This window comes from Salvia hispanica, chromosome 5 (genome assembly GCF_023119035.1).
Source record: "Salvia hispanica cultivar TCC Black 2014 chromosome 5, UniMelb_Shisp_WGS_1.0, whole genome shotgun sequence".
Lineage (NCBI taxonomy): Eukaryota > Viridiplantae > Streptophyta > Magnoliopsida > Lamiales > Lamiaceae > Salvia > Salvia hispanica.
This window is the reverse complement of record NC_062969.1, coordinates 40,214,716-40,234,310: the sequence shown is the minus strand read 5'-3', so window position 1 is coordinate 40,234,310 and position 19,595 is coordinate 40,214,716. Positions and strand designations below refer to the sequence as shown.

At 37.2% G+C, this 19,595-nt stretch overlaps 4 protein-coding genes across 4 annotated transcripts; 2 read left to right on the top strand and 2 right to left on the bottom strand.

Annotated features, from left to right (window-relative positions):
• Positions 1 to 340: 340 nt before the first annotated feature.
• On the bottom strand, positions 341 to 1,264 carry LOC125186273 (ethylene-responsive transcription factor ERN1-like). The gene has a single exon (XM_048082628.1). It carries the CDS (start codon positions 1,199 to 1,201, stop codon positions 515 to 517), a length of 687 nt encoding a protein of 228 aa, XP_047938585.1. The 5' UTR covers positions 1,202 to 1,264; the 3' UTR covers positions 341 to 514.
• Positions 1,265 to 3,326: 2,062 nt separating this feature from the next.
• On the bottom strand, positions 3,327 to 10,316 carry LOC125187937 (importin-5-like). Its single transcript, XM_048084615.1, has 20 exons — positions 8,967 to 10,316; positions 8,409 to 8,612; positions 8,058 to 8,162; positions 7,882 to 7,947; positions 7,632 to 7,796; positions 7,349 to 7,423; positions 7,102 to 7,256; positions 6,601 to 6,736; positions 6,447 to 6,516; positions 6,233 to 6,360; positions 6,089 to 6,145; positions 5,453 to 5,638; positions 5,249 to 5,341; positions 5,010 to 5,095; positions 4,859 to 4,925; positions 4,706 to 4,772; positions 4,485 to 4,621; positions 4,225 to 4,316; positions 3,995 to 4,061; positions 3,327 to 3,896 (listed from the first exon to the last, which is right to left on the bottom strand). Exons 1-20 carry the CDS (start codon positions 10,194 to 10,196, stop codon positions 3,732 to 3,734), a joined length of 3,351 nt encoding a protein of 1,116 aa, XP_047940572.1. The 5' UTR covers positions 10,197 to 10,316; the 3' UTR covers positions 3,327 to 3,731.
• A 2,010-nt stretch (positions 10,317 to 12,326) lies between these two features.
• LOC125188266 (transcription factor MYB114-like) lies at positions 12,327 to 13,735 on the top strand. The gene is made up of 2 exons (XM_048085038.1): positions 12,327 to 12,658; positions 13,364 to 13,735. Exons 1-2 carry the CDS (start codon positions 12,369 to 12,371, stop codon positions 13,674 to 13,676), a joined length of 603 nt encoding a protein of 200 aa, XP_047940995.1. The 5' UTR covers positions 12,327 to 12,368; the 3' UTR covers positions 13,677 to 13,735.
• Positions 13,736 to 14,478: 743 nt separating this feature from the next.
• On the top strand, positions 14,479 to 15,835 carry LOC125190071 (transcription repressor MYB6-like). Its single transcript, XM_048087268.1, has 2 exons — positions 14,479 to 14,750; positions 15,214 to 15,835. The coding sequence occupies exons 1-2, from the start codon at positions 14,479 to 14,481 to the stop codon at positions 15,833 to 15,835; spliced, it is 894 nt and encodes a 297-aa protein (XP_047943225.1).
• The last annotated feature ends 3,760 nt before the right edge of the window (positions 15,836 to 19,595 follow it).

The following is a 19,595-nucleotide window of genomic DNA, read 5'->3' as shown; positions in this document are numbered from 1 at the left end:
TATATACACGAATTAATTTACGGAATTACTATTAAAACTTTATTTTGTTTTGTTGTCTTATTCAAATAGGATAAGTTTTCGCACAAATTCAGATTTTTAAGACACAGTTTCTAGATATGTATACAAAATTTAGGAGTATTAATTTATCACGCTTGGATATTCTTTAATATTATTATTTTGGGTAAAGAGATCATTGATTTAGATTATGATTTAATTATGGTAATATTCATGAAGACACTAGATAATTAAATTATTATTTGAATATTTTTTATTTTAATTTATTTTTGGAGATGAGTATTTTTATATTAAGATAATATTAGTCACTATCTCTTTCTTAATTCACGTAGAAATATTGCAAGAACTTTTGCAATATTGGACAATAGAATCGGAGCATCACAATTTATGAATAAATAGCTTCTAACATAAAATAAGACCAACATAAAATTCCAAATACAAACCACTTTCTTCCTAATAAAATGTGTCAAAAAAGTTGCATAAATATGATTTTTTTTGCTTAACTTGGACAGAACATATGGTTAAGAGTTTGAATATCCCAAAAGGCATCATTTGAGTCATTGATGGCATCCCAATATTCACTTATGCCATTCATGGCATAGAGTGATGCTGAAATCTGTCTCTCAACCTTCATTCTTTCGAAATCTGGGAAGGGCGCATCCTCAACCGCGCCCTCCCCATATGGCTGAGGCGCGAAATGCATGAAACCGGGCTTATATACATCCTCGGATGGATTGAAAACAAGAGATCCATCCGTTTGGTTGATACTACTATTGCTACTACCACTACTACTGTTACTAGCAACGACGTTGTTGTTGCGTTGTTGATCACTAGTTGGAGGGGTAATAATGGCCTTATTTTGGCTCCTCTTTTGGTTCAACAAGTTCTTGATCTTTAAAGAGAGGGCCGGGTTGCAGGGGACGGTGTTCAAGAAGTTGGTGCGCGTGTTTGAGCCACGGAGGAGGCAGGCAGCCTCGTCGTAGGCCAGGGCGGCCTCCTCAGGGGTGTCGAATGTGCCTAGCCACATACGGATCTTTTGGGTCGTGTTCTTGATCTCCGCTACCCATTTGCCCGAAGGCCTCTGCCTCACTCCCACGAACTTGCCCTTGGTAGGGCTTCTATTCGTGGGCTTATTATACACCGTGTTGTTGTTGGTCGAAGATGAGCTACGGAAGTGAAGTTCCATAGTTCGGTTTGGTTTGGTTTGAGGTTGTAAGAGGGGAAAGAGAAGTGATGAATCTTGGCTTCAAGAAGGGTGTTTTTATAGGAGGATGAATATGTCTTATTTGTTTGGCTACTTTTGGTTTGAATTAATTGAATAATATGCTTTGCATAGAGTTGACTGGTTTCTTCAAACATGGGAAGTGTGTAATGAATCGTGAGTTGTAAGCATGACTAATTTGTACTATTGTATTCAATATTTGTTTTAGTTTAATGGTTTGTTTTGTACTACTACTACTATTTATTATGTGAAGCATGCCTTATCCCATTGTTTCATATTGCTCCGCACGTTCTTGGCCTCTTTTTTGTGCTCATTTTCGTGATGGGGTGTGATTGGCATGAGTTGAGCCAATAAAACACACTACACCAACAACGAATCAACACATAGTTGTAAAATCATCGGTTCCTTCTAAGTCGAGTAATCATCTAATGGTCGAGTATGGAAGTGAATCAGTCCACGATCACATAACTTGTATGGGCTTCCGTACATGTATTTTAAGGCCCAACATGATTCCTATTGTTACTATGATTAGATTTGTTCTCTTATTATAAGTTGTATCTAAGAATTATAAGGAAATATCTGGCTTGACATCACACTCAAACATAGATACTTAGCATATCGAACTAAGTAAACAATTTTTATGTCTATTTGTTTATATTCATGAGTACTTGTATGTTTACTTCGTAACATCTAAAACACAACTAAGAGCATAAAATACCTCCCTTGCCTCTTTGTGCTTCTAGTAAATGGAGAATAGATTCCATTAAGAGAGAGTCAAACGATGCAAGACAACAACATTTGTATAGATGTGCAATAATTCAAGTTTGGACATAAATAATTAGGACATGGGAGCCATTTCATCCTTGGATCAGACAAGAATGAGACTGACAAACAAACCAAAGTCAAATGTAGTCTAGATAAAGACAATGAATACCTTTTGTAATCGAAGGAGTTGTTAAAGCTCAACATATTGTTGATTTGTTACTCATTTGGTCAAACTTTAAACATAAACTAAGGTGCAAATCGCCATCACCAGAGTCTGCCAAATTTTCCCTTTTCACTACATTACAAGAATCCATCGAACCCACCACGTGAATAGTAATGCACCCGGTCACAAAGCAGCCGGTTCCAGTTCCAAACCATAACCAGCCCTGCAAGTAAATTAATGGCTCTAGTATTGAACTAGCTAGCAACCAAAATTGGTTGTTAACCTCGGGTTAAAGCTTCAATATTTCTGAAACTCTAGGCCATTCGAATCGATATGTCATTCAAATTCAGCTCGTGAATGACTATTATGGTTCCATAGCCGAAACCGTCAATCCATTTACAAGTCGAACCGGCAGTTTCAGTTTAGCCATTCATCACACCACTACAGATGGATGAACCTACCAAGCTCTTGATTCTTATTTTAGTAAACAAATTTTTTTAAAATTTGGCTTGGTTGGAAAGACGAGATAAAGAATCTTGATGCTCATGTTTGAAGATAGGAAAGGAATCTCCAGTGCCATAAAATAACAAGAGCATAAGTATTAGGTGTAATTGTAGGATCAATTTCACTTACAATGATGTGATTGGACAAGATGAAAAGTTCTCCTATATCAGGTTGTTGGAACAGTTCAACTCCAACAATATAACTATAATGGCATAAACAATATAAGTATAATTAAAAGAGTAATACTCCCTCCGTCCCACATTTGGAGTCATTTATTATTATGGCTCGGATTTTAAAAAAGAGTTGAAGTGTGTAATAAATGAAGTGAGATGGTGGAATTGGTTGAAGGTGAGTCCCTTTTAACTTTTGATTTATTTTAATATAGATAATGACATTTTTATGTAATTTTGATTAAGAATGAGGTAAAAATGTATGACCAAATATGAAAAATTCGTGACTCTTAAACAGGAACAGACTTTTATGGTAAAAAGTGACTCTTAATCTGGGACGGAGGGAGTACAGTAAAAAAAAACATAGTTATGTAATTGTATGAATGTAAATAAGCACTTTTGTTGTCTTCTATCGTTATTTCATTCTTAACTATTTTTGTACTATTTGACTTGGAACATTTTGTATCACATTAAAAACACAATGACGAAATTGAACATCAAGTATTGTTTCTCATATAACTGTAGTAACAAATAAACAAAATAAATAACAATCACAGATGTACCAAAAAAGGGGAAAAAATGCATGATCATGACCAAAACTGAGACAGGAATTGCCTCTATGGCAATCCTCAAATACCACAAATGTTGACAAATAAATAAAAAGAACACCAGATTCCCCCAGTTTTTGGGAGCAACACAGGTGATCTTGTAATATACAGTCTACAGGGACTCTCCTCCGTTTCAACGCGAAACGGATCCTCACTCGACCAAAACCTTGTGCAAAAGAATGCGGAACATCTCTCCCGCCGGAAAGAATGGGACGAACAAATGCTTGACCGGCACAAAACCACTAGCAAACTCGATATCAAATCAGCGGTTGCTGCAAGCATCATCACGATGACAGAATTGTCTGCAACGCCAGCTGCTGTTGGGGCTGCAAGGCCGACCACGTAGAGGCCAGGGTGGATGGAGGCAGCGTCTGTTGTAGCTGCCTCAACAAGTTCACCATTCGACTGGCGGTTTGCTCGGAGGCAAGATCCTTGCCAGTACAGAGAACCTGCAATTGGAACGATTCAAAGAAAGACCCAACTTCACTGAAAAAACATACAGAAAGTTTATGGAAGAATGGTCACGAAATTCCTTAACGTAACTAACCTCGGCAAAAACAGAAACGATTTTAGGGAGATGCTGATTGTTGGGCCCCAAAAGTTCCAAATCAGACCTGAAGGAGGAAACTGTGATCAATAACAGAATATGCGAAAAGCAGGTGACAGCCGAGTCGGAAATTAAAAATTGTATACAAACGGGTGGTATACGTGAAGCAGAGACGTGATTAAGAAACTGGATGTAGTTTGGAAAGGAAAGAGCAATTTTCATGTCCTCACCTTTCAACCATTGAGCAAAGCTGGTCATGAACAACTTTAGCCTCAATAACATCACCCTTTATAGGTAAACAATTCAACCAGGCAGGAACAACCTATCGGAGCAACTTTACACAGTTAGAATTAATCGAGCGGTAACAGAAGGAAATACTATCACAGTATTCAATTGAATGTAACAATATACTGAATCCGACAAAATTATACTATGCATTTTCTTAACGGTAAGAGAAAAATAGCCCGGCATAGAGATGAGAGAGAGCTACCTGAGCTGAATCAATGCTATCACGATGATACTGACATATCTTTCCAAGAGCTGAAACGGCGTTATCATATGCCATCACATTGTCGGGCTGCAAAGCATTGGGATGCCTAATAACTACATTGAGCCGCGAAAGAGCCTCTGAACAAGATTTCAAACAAAGATCAAAATAACAGATATCAAGCTGAAATTTACTTTCTATGAGCCACATTGAGGCAACTTTACCTCCAACAAGTGGTTTAAACACAGAACTTCCAAACTCGGCACACACTCCGAGTCCATATACAGCAGCCTGAGTATAAAATAGTCAATTAGGATATGATGGATTAACATGGTTTGGAGTATGTGAAAACACAAAGTTCAGAGCTTCGGGTCAACCTGTCGAACATCCGAGCTTTCATCATTGCATGCCTCCAAGAGGAATGGAAGATATGTATCATAATACCTGGTTCAAATACAAAGGACACGAACTACATCAGTATTTTCACAACTGAGACCAAATTCAAATATTTTATGCCATGTTACATACTTCAGAGCTAAGTCACGGCACTGCTCAGCTACATCATCAAAGATGCAGATGGCAATCCTTCTCTCTTCAGCCGATTTGTCCTTTCCCTGCAGCAGATAAAAGGAGGGCCCCATTCATGAACCAAAAAATTTAGGTTTGAGATAGACGTTCAAGTTTTAACCTCTGTTCTATTTCTCTGATCTTGCTTGCCAACATGTATGAAACAGGAACGGAAATATCATAATCACAACATGACTTACCCACATCGGCATCAGGTATGATGACAGTTCATCGAAGAAAGGCAAGAAGGAACCCTTAAATGTTTTAATTAAAGTTCCCAATATTTCACCAACCTGAAACAAAAATTACAAGAAGCACAAGGTTAGTAAGGTCTCATGTTTCCAAACTGACAGAGCTTAAACAATTGGTTGTGTGTCCCGAACAGCCAAGTGTGATTTACTAACTTGGTCAAATACTTCTTCTTCTTGCTCATCTTCCTCTTTAAGAAGTTCTCCTTCCTCATCATCGAAATCTTCAGCTTTGGCTCTCTCGGCTCTCTCTTTTTTCCTACTTGAGCTAGCTGTGATCACCTGCTTTATCTCTTCCACAATGCTTCTAACCTGGCTCTCATCTAAAAGAGATCCAGAAATCTGAGAGACATAAACGAGGGAACTGATGAGTTAAATTCTAGCAAATACAGTAAATTCATTAAAACCAGAACTGCCATCAAATAAATGATGTTCGCACTTTAGTACAACTCATCTAACCAAAAAACGCATACAACTCTACTGAATGGCACAGATGAAGTTCATTACTCTATCAAATTGAATACAAGATAAGTAGGTAGGTAGGTAGTTGTTACAGCCTCTTATACAGCATGCACTAGAGCATGATGATGAAAACACTTCTTGAAATAAAAGATCTTTACAGAATCAACAGTACACAATCCACAGCGAATGTTAGAACTGTGACGAGTAAGGTCAACATTAACTTGCATTTTTTTCACACGTTCACCTAGCACAGATTTAAACTCACATTTTAAAATAATAAACCTAACATATTAATAGGTGTGTTGAAGGGAATGAACTCAAGTGACCAACCTGTATACATTCGTTCAACGCATCCAACATGTTTGCACAGATCTCTATATCAGGTTCCTGCATGACATAAGAATTGATACTTATGAGTGCCCAGACACAATGATCATCAATAACATAATGCAAAACACAAGCTTAAATTGACACCTTGTGTAAGGCTTCCACTAAAGCAGGAACAATGAAGTCTGATAGCTGCTTAACATAAGTTTCATTACGACCCTGGGCAATTCCTTTTTCGACAGCCAATTTTGCAGATCGCAACAGTTCCGGCATTGCTAGAAATCAATAATTGAAGTGTTGATCAATATTAGCAACTTCAATATTCTGTATATGGAAACATACCAAGTAGAATTTGCATTACCTGAGACAGCAGCCTTCCTAACTTCTTCATGGAAATAAAATTTCAAAAGTGGAACCAATGTTGGGGCAACCTGCAAACACAACATGCCATAACATCTTTAAATTGTGATCTACCATCAACGGAATCAAGCAAAGACCTATTTATTATCACTAACCTGGTCGATCCATGGGTAAAAACCTTCCTTTAACTCATCAGCATAGCAGCACAACATATTGCAAGCAGTAGCCTTCTCCTCTAGGACACTAGTCTTAATCCCTATTCTTTTATCCCCGAGGGTTATGGTCTCCATGCTGCAATATAGAAAAATTAGTTCATAGCAGAAGCAATTAGCCGAAGATGTGCCCCAATGGAAATGTATAGCACCCAAACCAAGATGCAAACAATATGAACACATATCAGACCGTGAAATCAAAACAGTACCATAAAAAAAAAGAGCAGGTATCTTCCAGATTCAAATAAGAAAGTTACAGTTCCTTATTCCTTGCAAATAATTTTAGATACAAGACATAAATGAAGATTCACAGAGGGATGTTAATAAAGTTATTGAAAAACTTAATAGCCTAGAAATATGAATGGTGGAAAATAAGGCCAACTTTCATTAAACATGAAAAGAAACTTTTCAAAATATAAATCTACGATATAAGAGAGTCGTCACCTTTCATCATCCGATTCATCAATTTCATTGTCTGAATCAGCAGATGTAATGACCACATCAGGCTTTAGCTGAGCAGACTGAAGCAGGGGAGGCATAACCACACCCATATAAGGAAGAAAATCCTGCCCCAAGCACTTGCAAAGTCTGGCCCATGCCTACAACAGAACAAAAACAAAATAGTTTAATGTGACTGAGCTAATTTTTTAAGACATCTGAAATCTGCAGCTCACAAGGATGAATGGCATACTTGTAGCATGTAACTGGTAGTAGGATCATCTGTCTCCATTTGCGATCCTTGCAATGACATAAGCACTCCCATTACCTAGCAAAAAATAAATGAAACTATGATTATTTCAAATCATGATTAAGGGGGGTCAGATACAATTTTGCTAAAATGAACACGCCACTCTGTATAGAATGCGCAAGTAGTGAGTAAAGCAACGAGTCCATACAAAGCACAAAACAAACACAAGGAAATAGCACATTCAACATAAATACAACAATCAGGACCCAGATCATTAGTCGCCTACCTGCTTAGCATCTTCCTTGAATTTCTCCTTTCCAACAGCCATCCCCACCAAGCTGATACACTCCATAGCTTTTGCACGGAGCATGCGGTTAGATTTGTCAGTGGCATTCTCTAAGATAACTTTCAAGTAAGGCATAACTGCATCATAATATTTCTGGAAGTGTTCCTGCCAATCATAATTCAATAACTTAGCTGAGAAATCCACCAATAATAAAGAAACTAACAAGACAAACTATAACGAGATGGTGTACCTGAGATGAATCGGCTACCGAAGCTAAAGCAGTTAAGGCACCCTCCTGTACCATTTGCTTCGAATTCTGCAATTTACAAAACATATTTTAGTTTTGTATATCCAATGGTGAGTACAGCATAATATTCAATTATGTTCCACATATATTTTTCTAATTTGCAATTTCACGGTTTTCACCTGAAGAAGCAGAAGAAGCTTGTGCACTATCCCGTCTAAGTAAGGTGTCAAAATTTCTGGAGTGCAGTTTTCGCTGAAGTTAAGCACTGCTGAAGCTGCATGTGCCTGCAGAAAAGGGAATGAAGTGCTTAATCATCACATAATTCAGTTTCAGAAACCAATGTCGATGACACCAGCTATACACAAAAGTAAATAACTAGTGAAAGGAAGAGGTTTGGAAAACAAGGGAGGAGTTCAACCTAATGCTCTACTATTTAATAAGTAATAACCTCATCACAAGTTGGAAATTGCTCCAGATAAGTAAGATTTTGGTAAGTAATACTGATGCAGAAGATAACATGATATACAAACCTGTACTCGAGGATTTTGGAAATCATCCATAGCTGCAGCTAGAGCTGGCATGACATGCTGATGGAACTGAATTTGCAAATCTGGACCCAAGTCTGTTGATAGCTGACCAATTGCATTAATTGCCGCCCATCTCACTCGTGGATGAGGATGTTGAAAAGAATTCAAGACCATTTTTACCACTGGTTCCAAATTTTTCACCATCACCTGCAGTATGCAAAGGAATTGACATTACTCTCAGATTGGTGCATACAAGATTGCTATGACATTACTCTCAGATTGGTGCATACGAGATTGCTATGTGCTGGTAACAAAGGTAGTAAAAGAATTACAATTCAACTGATGAATCAATGCACTTTATGTGAGGATGAGACAATAAATATAAAAAACCACATCTAAAGCACACACTAAACAGAGCACACAAAGCTATAAATGATGTAATTTATGAGAACATGAGACAATGTGTAATTCAGCACAGCTATTACTAGACCACAAAAACTATCATCTCCAAATTCACATTCACAACACAGATGTAAATCTTTCACGGCTACATATATATACCTTGGAGCAACCCTCTGCAATCTGTGCAAGTGCAATGAGTGCTGCGTGATGCTTCTCCCACTCAGGAGCAGAAAAATAGGCCTGAAACAGCTCGGACGCCACAGGGACAATTGTATTCCCACCGAGCGCTATCGAGAGCCTATCTAAGCATTCCTGCCCAACACCATAATTACTCGTCTCTCCTGCATCCTCGTCCTTGACTTCCGCACTGTGCCACGCAGGATCATCCTCCACATCCAAAACCATCTTCATCAAATTGGCGAAAAGCCGGCTAATGAACTGAGGCAACTTGCGCATCATCCCCGGTGCCCTTTCCCTTGCTTCCGCTAGGGTAATCACAAACTCAATTGCCAGATGCCGCGTGCCTTCCTCCAAACTCTCAGCCTCAGCAATCTGCAACATCGCGCCAACAACATCCACAATCTGCCTCCTCAAAAACCTCGGTTCCGTCCCTGCCAGCTCAATCAGCAGCTCCAACGCCTCCTGCGCAGTAGCCTCCTGCCCCGAGTTCAGTGACTCAGTCAATGTCCTCATCATAGCCGGTAACAAATCCTGAAACCTATCTCGATCGCTCGAGCTCGTCAAGCACTGGATAAAATTAATGACAGCGCTCAGCGCCGCAATCTTCACATCCGGATTGGGGGAACTATTCAACACGTTGAGGAAAACAGAGTGCAAATCAGTTATATACGGAGTCAAAGTCTCCCCGATGAACTGCGCCAGCTGCGAGAACATCAGGAACGCCGATTCCTGCAGCTTCGGAGAACTGGAAGTCACGCACTGGAACATAAACGGCAGGATCTCCGGCCACTGATTCTCCGGCACGAGCGAAGAAGCGAGCTCCGAGACCGTGTCGCACAGCTTCTTAACAATCGATTTCGACTCCTCGCTCTGGAGCGACGACAGCAGCACGTTTTTAACCGCGGAGCGAGTCGACTCGGTGAGGCTCGGCCACACGTACGAGTCGTCGCGGGTCAATTGCTTGCGCAGGAGAATCGCCGCCATGGCGCGCGCCTCCTGGTGCACGGACGAGGAGATGAGGTGGCCGAGCTTGAGCACGAGCGAGTTAGGATCGTTCTGCTTGATCAAATTGAAGATTGCCTCGGCCTGGGAGCGCTGCTCGTTGGAGGAGGACATGAGGTGAGAAATCAGGGTTTCGAACGGCACGGGGTCCGCCCCCAAAATCGCCGCCAATTGCGCCTGCTGAATCTGAGTCGACTCGGCGTCCATCCTCCCGAGTTGCGCCGCGATAATTCTCTAGGGTTTTTGGTGTGTGTTTTTGTGTGTGTGCGTGTGTGGCTGGCGCTCAGCTATCTCTTTCTCAATTTTACTCTCTCACACACAGCGGCACACGCAGTGGAGGTGTGCGGAATCTGGGCTTTTATATAGAAGAAGAAGACGCCACACACACACAAAAACACAATTCAGTGCGTGGGTAGTTAGGTAATTTCGGTGTCAAACGTACAAGTGTGGACAGCGAGGGGTACTACGTGTGGAAGCGGCGAATGATGGATAGGGTAGTAGGCTGCGATGTGGGATTTTGGGCGGCAAATAAAAAAGGAAGTCAATATATAAATAGTGGAGTCAATTTATATCGATCTATTTTATAAATTTTATTTCCTTTTAATTATTATAATTGTATCAATTTAATTACGATCTTGTATCATTCTAATCAACTCAAATAATTATTTTAAAAATTAATCTCGTATATAAATTCTTTTGAAGAAAAAATATTTACTTTACAGTTTACACTGTGCCTTGATTCCACCATTTGAAATGAAGTTTTGATAGTACAAATTGATATAACTTGAAATGAGTGGGAGGTGTGGCTTATAAGTGGGAAAAAAATTGATAGGTAATTGATGCAATTATAAATAAGTTGGAAGTAAATTTAATACATTTAAAAGATCGTAATAAAATTGATGAAACTACAAAAAATAGAATAAATTCGATCATTAAGTCTACAATATTCATTAAATAGTCTCCAAATAGAGTTGTCGTCAACTTGATAAATATTAGTATTTCAAAATTGATTTACTGTACTAATTCAAATCGAGTTTATATACACTTAATTGCTTTGCTTGTAACTTGTGCAACTCGTCTTGTCATTATGTTTATTATCATATTTTATTTATAAATAATATATTTAAAATGAACCTATATATCCAATCATAATATAAATAACAATTAAATGGAACTTGTTCTTTCTACATTTAAAAGTAGTATTCAAACATAGGGTTACGTTAAAATAACAACTCTCTTAAAATGACACGTAACACCACGCTAGACTGCAATAGTATAAACGCTAGACAGCAATCTACAACAATCTATAAATTGCAGTCTAGTGTATTGGATATTGCATGCCGCGTCACCTTGCAGTCTAGAGTATTGGATATTGCAGTCTAGCGTATTGGATATTGCAGTCCGCGAAAATTCACCATTGCAAATTTTTTATGATTGCCACATGACAGCTAATTATTCGTCCACGTATACAAATGATTAATTAAAAATTATGGTATAGTGTTATTTTAACACGTCCCTTCAAACATAATTCCATATCTTTATGATACGGAGAAAGTTATTTTTAACCTTAACCAAATAAACTTGTAAAATAGAACAACCATGAGGCATCAAAGCCCATTTGCTCCGCTAATAATGATTGATCTTTTTTGTGGGCTTTTAAAAGCCCATTGTGGGTTTTTTTTTTCTGGCATTAATGATCTTTGGTTTGGGAATTTGTCAATTCTTAGTGATATGCATGTATACACATGCATATATAGTAATTGAAAATTTAGGAATTTATATTCTAATTTTTAAATTGAAAAAATATTAACAAAAACTCATGCATGTATGCATATATTCTATTTTTCTAGATTTTAATTTAATTTTCTTGTATTTCACTTTTCAATTTAATTAGATGAATATTTTAGTAATCCTACGTGTTTTTTTTTCCTATATAGTTACAATGTGGTCACAATTTTTTCCCTTCTATTCCATATTCTATTCTAAAATATATATGGATATAACTTCATTTAATACACACCACATGCTGAATAGAAGAACTCTCGACAAAATTAGAAAACACAATTAAATTCCAATTGACATAAAGTTTTTTCTTCTGCGGGTAGCATTTCAAGAATCGATAAACTTATCAACAATCACCTATTTTTACAACCCACAATAAATAAAATAAATGTATGGTTAAATCATTGCCAACTTAAGGAAAATATTAGCATCACCCACAAGCAAGTGTAACACGTTGAGAAACGTACATTTACTAGCACGATTAATTAATAGGATAGAGAAAAAAAAAATTGTACCAAACGCAAACGCTACTAATAAGAAATTGAATCAATAGAGTTGATGAAACTTGCTAGAGAGACACGATTAGTACATAATTAAATGAGAAGGTCCTCGTCGAAGGCCGTCGTCGCCGGTGGCGGGAAGAAGGCGGAGACGGGGCTGAAGAGGGGGCCGTGGACGGCGGAGGAGGACGAGCTGCTGAGGGACTACATAAGGAGAGAGGGCGAGGGAGGGTGGCGGACTTTGCCGAAGAAGGCGGGGCTCCTCCGCTGCGGGAAGAGCTGTCGCCTTCGTTGGATGAACTACCTCCGCCCCTCCGTTAAGCGCGGCCGCATCTCCGAAGACGAGGAGGATCTCATCCTCCGCCTCCACCGCCTCCTCGGCAACAGGTACTTCTCTCTCTAATTTATTTATTGTGTAATAGTAATTCAGTTGATAAGACGCTTTTTCTCTAATATTCCATTTGTATGACTTTATGTTTATTGCCTAGATCGATCACTTTCTCTCTCTTATTTTGTCTCTCAAGTGTAGTAGGATCATTCTGTCTCAAGATTTCTTGATTTCATCTTTTCTTGTCTTTTTCTTGTCAAACTTTTTATATTCTCGATAACAATTTAATGATAAGACGTTTTTCCTCGGATCAACTTAGTGTCATAAAATCCATTGGTATATCACACAATTTTTGAATTTTATCTCTTTTTTTTTTTTGTCTTTTATATGTTTATTGCCTCTAATCATGCTTCTATCTCTCCAATTTGATGTATCTCAAAAACTTATAGTAATTTTTTTTTAATTTCAAATTTTTTTTGGCTTTTTATGTTTATTGCCTCTAGATCATGATGACACCTGGAAAGAACAATATACAATACCAATTTTTATTTCTTTCTAGTTGTAAATGTGTGTGTGTGTGTGTGAATAATTCATCAAAATTTATTGTTGATTGTGTACATGCATGAGATGAGAGCATTTTTCCCTTCTTTGGAAAACTAAATATACCCTCTTTTCCCTCCTATTTTGTGAACAAAACCCACTTCAATTTCTTTCTTGGTGTAGCAACTTTCCCATAAATTTAGTGATACACATTATAACTGCAGATGGTCACTAATAGCCGGAAGAATCCCCGGACGGACAGACAACGAGATCAAGAATTACTGGAACACGCATATGAGCAAGAAGCTAATCAGCCAAGGCATTGATCCCAAAACTCACCGACCCTTCGACCCTAATCCCTCCATTGATCAAAACCATTCCCTAATTGACAACCATAATCCCTCCATTATTAATCATAACCATTCACTCAAGCAAGATGGAGATGAAGATTGGTGCAACGACGAAGACTCTCTCTCTTCATTCCTGAATTCGTTGATTAATGATGAGATGTTCAGCAGCCACCACCACCAGCAGTGATATTAATTAGTAATTGCCTTTTAATATTAGTTTCTTCATTGGATTAAAATAATGTTAGAACTTGGGTTTTGTAATTGATAGTATATAGTATTAATTAATTAAATCCATGCATGCATGTGTTTCAGACTTTCGTATAGTGCACTTAATTTAGCGTTACATATTTCATTTTTTGTATTTTATTTATGTCTAATATATACTGTATATTTAAAAAAATTGACATATTTAATATAAAATCCATTCATTATCTACATTGAATATCATCATATAATTCTATGATTTAAAATGCCTAGAATTGTAAGATGATGCACTAATAGTAGTTAAGGGTGCTTTTCTGACGCTATTGGTTATTTTTATGTCAACGCTCCACGCTCATCCTTTAATTCTTTCTCTCTTATTCTTTCCCATTCTTTTATCTCACATATGTATGTTGCATTTGCTTCTAGTTACGCCACACCCGAAAATACCCCAGACTGGACCGCCAACGTCAAAATCCCGGCTCCACCACATCGCGATGCACCCGATAAATGTTAAAAACTCTAGCGCCAAGATCTTCTAATTTAGTGTGTGTCTCGGCCTAGTCATCATGTGTCGAAGTATTGTCCATTTCAAATCACATATTTATATAAAATCCGCAATGAATAAAACAAATGCATTGCTAAATTAAATCTTTACTGATCACAAGTAAGAGTAACACATAAATCAATAAGAGAGAGTAAAAATTGAAGCAAATTCATACGCTACAAATAAGAAATTAAATCAAGTAGAGTTGAGAGAGAGAGAGGGAGAGCGACATAGCAACTAAATGAGAAGCCCGTCGTCGAAAGTCGAGAAGGCGAAGGCCGGGCTGAAGAAGGGGCCGTGGACGGAGGAGGAGGACGAGCTGCTGAGGAGCTGCATAAAGAGAGAGGGCGAGGGGGGTTGGCGGACTTTGCCGCAGAAGGCGGGGCTCCTCCGCTGCGGGAAGAGCTGCCGCCTCCGTTGGATGAACTACCTCCGCCCCACCGTCAAGCGCGGCCACATCTCCCCCGACGAGGACGATCTCATCCTCCGCCTCCACCGCCTCCTCGGCAATAGGTATTTCTATTTTATTTTGTTATAGTTTAATTGATAAGACGTTTTTCCTCTGTTCTGTCCACGTGACTCAAATAAGTTTGAAACTAAGTCATTTAATATACCATTTAACTTTTGAATTTCATCTTTCATATATTTATGCTTATTTCATCATCTAGATCATTTTAAATTTTGACTCTTTTTTTTTTTGCTTTTGAAAGTTTATTGCCTCTAGATCATAGTGACACATGGAAAGACCAATGTGTGAATGTGAGAATAATTCAATAAAATTTGTGCATGTTTTATGAAAGAATGTTTTGTGTGAGTTGGTTGTGTGGATGAGATATTGATTTCCCTTTTCATCACCAGGGAAATTCAATAAGCTTTTTTCTTATTTCTTTTTTTGAATGAATCCTTCTTTAGTTTTTCTTATTTCCTTGTTGCACTAATTTACTTATAAATTTGGTGAAATATATGATAAATGCAGGTGGTCATTAATAGCTGGAAGAATTCCCGGGCGTACTGACAACGAGATTAAGAACTATTGGAACACTCGTCTAAGCAAGAAGCTAATTAGTCAAGGAATTGATCCCAAAACTCACCAACCCTTCAACCCCAGTCCCTCCATTACTCACCAACCTTTCAACCCTAATCCCCTCATTAATCACCAACCTTTCAACCTTAATCTCTCCATTAATCATAACCAATCATTTAGCAACCCTAATCCCTCCATTAATCCTAACCATTCACTTTACAACCCTAATCCCTCCATCAATCATAGCCATTCACTTCACAACCCTAATCCCTCCATTAAACATAACCCCAATCCATCCATTAATCACAACCATTCACTTAAAAGCCCTAATCTCTCCATGAATCCTAACCATCCACTTGACAACCCTAATCCCTCCATTAATCTTGACCATCCACTTAACAACCCTAATCCCCCTAATAATCCTAACCATCCACTAATTAACAACCCTGATGCACACAATCAAGATGGAGATGAAGGAATGCTAGATTGCTTCGATGACGACGACTCTTTCTCTTTATTCTTGAACTCGTTCATGAATGATGAAATGTTCATCAGCAGCAGCCACCAGCAGTGATATCAATCCTCTTATTAGTTTCTACTCCATATATCAAAATAATGTTCAGAACTTGTTTTTTTAATGGAGTGATCATAATTAGTTATATGCATGTTATGCCTGTATTGTGATTGTGAAAATCAGTCACATTTAAATCTTTATGAATTATGCAGATTGTTAATAACATAATTAATTTCATAATAAAAAGCTTTTTATGAAATTTTTACCTCCAAATTAACGTACTACCAACTTAGAGTATAGTATATGTAAAAATGACAACTATTTTAGGCTCCACACATTCACACACACTCTCTCTCTCACACACACAACACACAAACAAACATAGGCCAAGCTCATTAAAGAGCTTGACCGTATCTACATGGAAGTTTGTCTGACACACACACAGAAAAACACACACAGGCCAAGCTGGGGAAAGAGCTTTACACTATCTGTATGGGAGTATAGGGTTTGTTGATAAGTAAATATCAAAATTAACCGATCACTTAAAATAACGACTAATCTTGAAAAAGCAATTATGTCCAATCAATTCCTTCTAGTGACAGGTCAACGGCAGATGATGGATTTTTTATTCGGGGATGCGTTGTCGGGGGAGCAATCGCCGAGAGGCAGCAACACCAGTCCTCATCTTCTTTTCGTCTCGCTCACTCTTTGGCCAAGTCCTTTAGGCACTAGCAATGGTGACCTATCTCCGCAGCCCATCTCAGAGCCTATCTCCATTTTTTCCTACCCCATCTCAAAGTCTATCTCCCTACAATGAGAGCTCATCCCAGAGCCTATCTAAGAGTCTATATCTTTTCCACATCATCATTATTTTATATTTTTTACTTTTAATTTAATGAAATAAAATAATATAATAATAACAAAAAATAAAGACAACTCAGTAAAAAAACAAATTTGATTAAAAAGAAAACATCCTACATTTAAAAAAATATAGAAAAAAACAAAAATAAAACATTAATAAAAATATTAAAAAACATTGTAAAATATAGAGTGAGATAAAATGAAATGGGATAAATGTGAATAATTAGTGAGGAATGGGTTATATAGGGGATAAAAAATGAATAATTTTTTTTTTTGAAAAAAAGAAGAGGAGATCGGCTGGGGCGATTGATCGGTCATTAGGGCGGAGGCGTTGGTGAAGGGGAATCGGCCCTCCCCCCGCAGTGGTGACCTGTGGGAGCCGATGAGGAGGCCGATCGCTCGGCCCTTGCGATTGGCCTCCATTGTGAGTGCTCTTAGTAGTACTTTTTTGTTGTAGATATTGGATAATGAGTTTAAGGAAAAGAGAGTTTAGTTTAATATAAATTATTAATTATACAACATTATAGTAAAAAAAATATTGGGGTTCTATTGCACTATCCTTATTCTTCTAGTGTGAATACGCCATTAGTAATTTAGTAGGACTGGTCATCAATCATCATCTTCTAACAAGTGAGAACATAATATTTGAATTACGAAATTTTTTCAATGTCTTTTGATAATGTTTGAAACGACACATTTTATTAGAAGTAGTGTTTTTTTTTCTTATTATTCTTTTATTTTATTTTTTAATTTCTCATATTCATGAAACGATGTTGTTGGACTATTACCAAAATATTACACGTATAGTATAATAAAAAATATTTCTAATATTTTGCAATTTTAACCGATCTACGCATGGAAAAGAGAAAGAGAGAGGCGAAAGGCTTAATAAAATGGGAATGCTGAAAATTATGAACACAAATCACCGTACATATTCAATATGCGTCTAATAAAAGAAAGACATAACTATTTAAACCTATGTACGGACATGTACTCCCTCCGTCCCACAAAGATAGTCCCACTTTGATCCGCCACGGGTTTTAAGAAATGTAATGAAAAGTGAGTTGAAAAAGTTGGTGGGATGTGGGTCCTACTTTTAAAGTATTAGTTTTATAATAAAATGTGAGTAGGAATGAGTTGGTGGAATATTGGGTCCACTACCAAAAATGGTAAAAGTGAAATGGGACAAACTTTGTGGGACGGACGGAAATGGAAAAATGGGACAATCTTTGTGGGACAGAGGGAGTATATAGAAAGTACTCCCTCCATCCGCGAATAGAAGTCCTGTTTTTCCATTTTAGTCCGTCCGCGAATAGGAGTCCCGATTCACTTTTACCATAAATGGTAATAGGGTCGCACCTTCCACTAACTTATGCCACTCAAATTTCATTTAAAATTAATATATACAAGCGGGATCCCTATTCCACTAACTTTTTTCTACCTACTTTTCTTAACATTTCTTAAAACCCGTGCCACCCATTAATGAGACAGACTCTTAATGGAGGACGGAGGGAGTAAAGCACAAGCCTAACTAATTTGCAGAGAGAGGAATAGCCTAAGCAAGTTCAACTAGCTACTTCAACTTCAAAGTTGGGTAATTTGAATCTAACTAACTTATATAGAAATTACTATAATGAATTACAAACTTACAATTTAGATGAAAATAAAAAGTAAAAAGGGATTTATGTATATTTAGGCCTTATTTATTTATAAATAAGATAATAATCTTTTTATATTTAAAATTCTTCAAATGACATGTCAATCGACAATGCCACAATGAGATCTCGTATTTTCGGGTCAACTCAATGGGTCTTAATGTCTAAGTCTATTTAAGGGCTAACCCTATCGGTAATTACGTGTGCTTAGCATAAGGTCATACAGCTTAGAATTATTTTGCACTACAAATTTTCAGTTATAATTTTATTAAGGTGGCGTTCGGTTGCCGTGACTAATATCATGAGACTATCCATGATATCCATCTAGGATTAAATTGTGAGATTATTTTAATTGGAGGGGGAGGCTATGGCTAATTATCATAAGACTATCCATCTAAGATTAAGTTGTAGGGTTCAATTTTATGAACCAAGCATGATACATTTTTAATCATGAGATATAATTTTGACAACAGACCAAAATTATCGATTAAAAATGTCATATATGAAGCATATTTTCACTAGTAGGCCCTGAGCCCAACACTAAAAATGTCATGGGCCACGGACCAGACAAAATATTTAATAAGAGAAGTAGTTGAGTTATTTAGGGCCAAGCCCACAACATCAAATATTATATGAGTATGACTATTAATTATCGATGAATTGAACATAACTAATTACTGTTTTGCTTAATTATCGATTAATTGAACATAACTAATTACTGTTTCGCTTATAAGTTACTCCTTCCGTCCAACAAGAATATGCACTTTCTAATTTTAAAAACTATTTTTCTAATGAGTTAATGAGTTGGAACTCATTATCCACTAACAATATTTTAATTTTTTTTTTATTTTACAATTTTACATTAAAACTCGTGTTGAACTCAAAAGGTATATTATTTAAAAACAGATGGAGTATAACTGAAACCTCTTTATCCACTGTGATAATGAGGTGGTCTACCCTCACCACGATACACACCAATTACAAGACAAGGGGGAATATAACTCAAATACTATTGACAAGCTAGACAATTAATTTAAATTAAATATGATCGACAAATTATGCTGAATCAATCATATATCAATCGACACGTTCCTTTCACTTTTCTTTCAATTATTTGTTACATGACTATGCAACCACCAAAATCAAGCATGGATTAATATTAAAAGAGATGCAAAGCTCCAAAAATGGTGATCCCTACTTCCACCCAATTATTTACTACTGCTATTGAATTTGCATCATGACATATTACATACTGTAATATTTTTATTCTACATACCATAAGGTATATTTAATCAGCATTAATA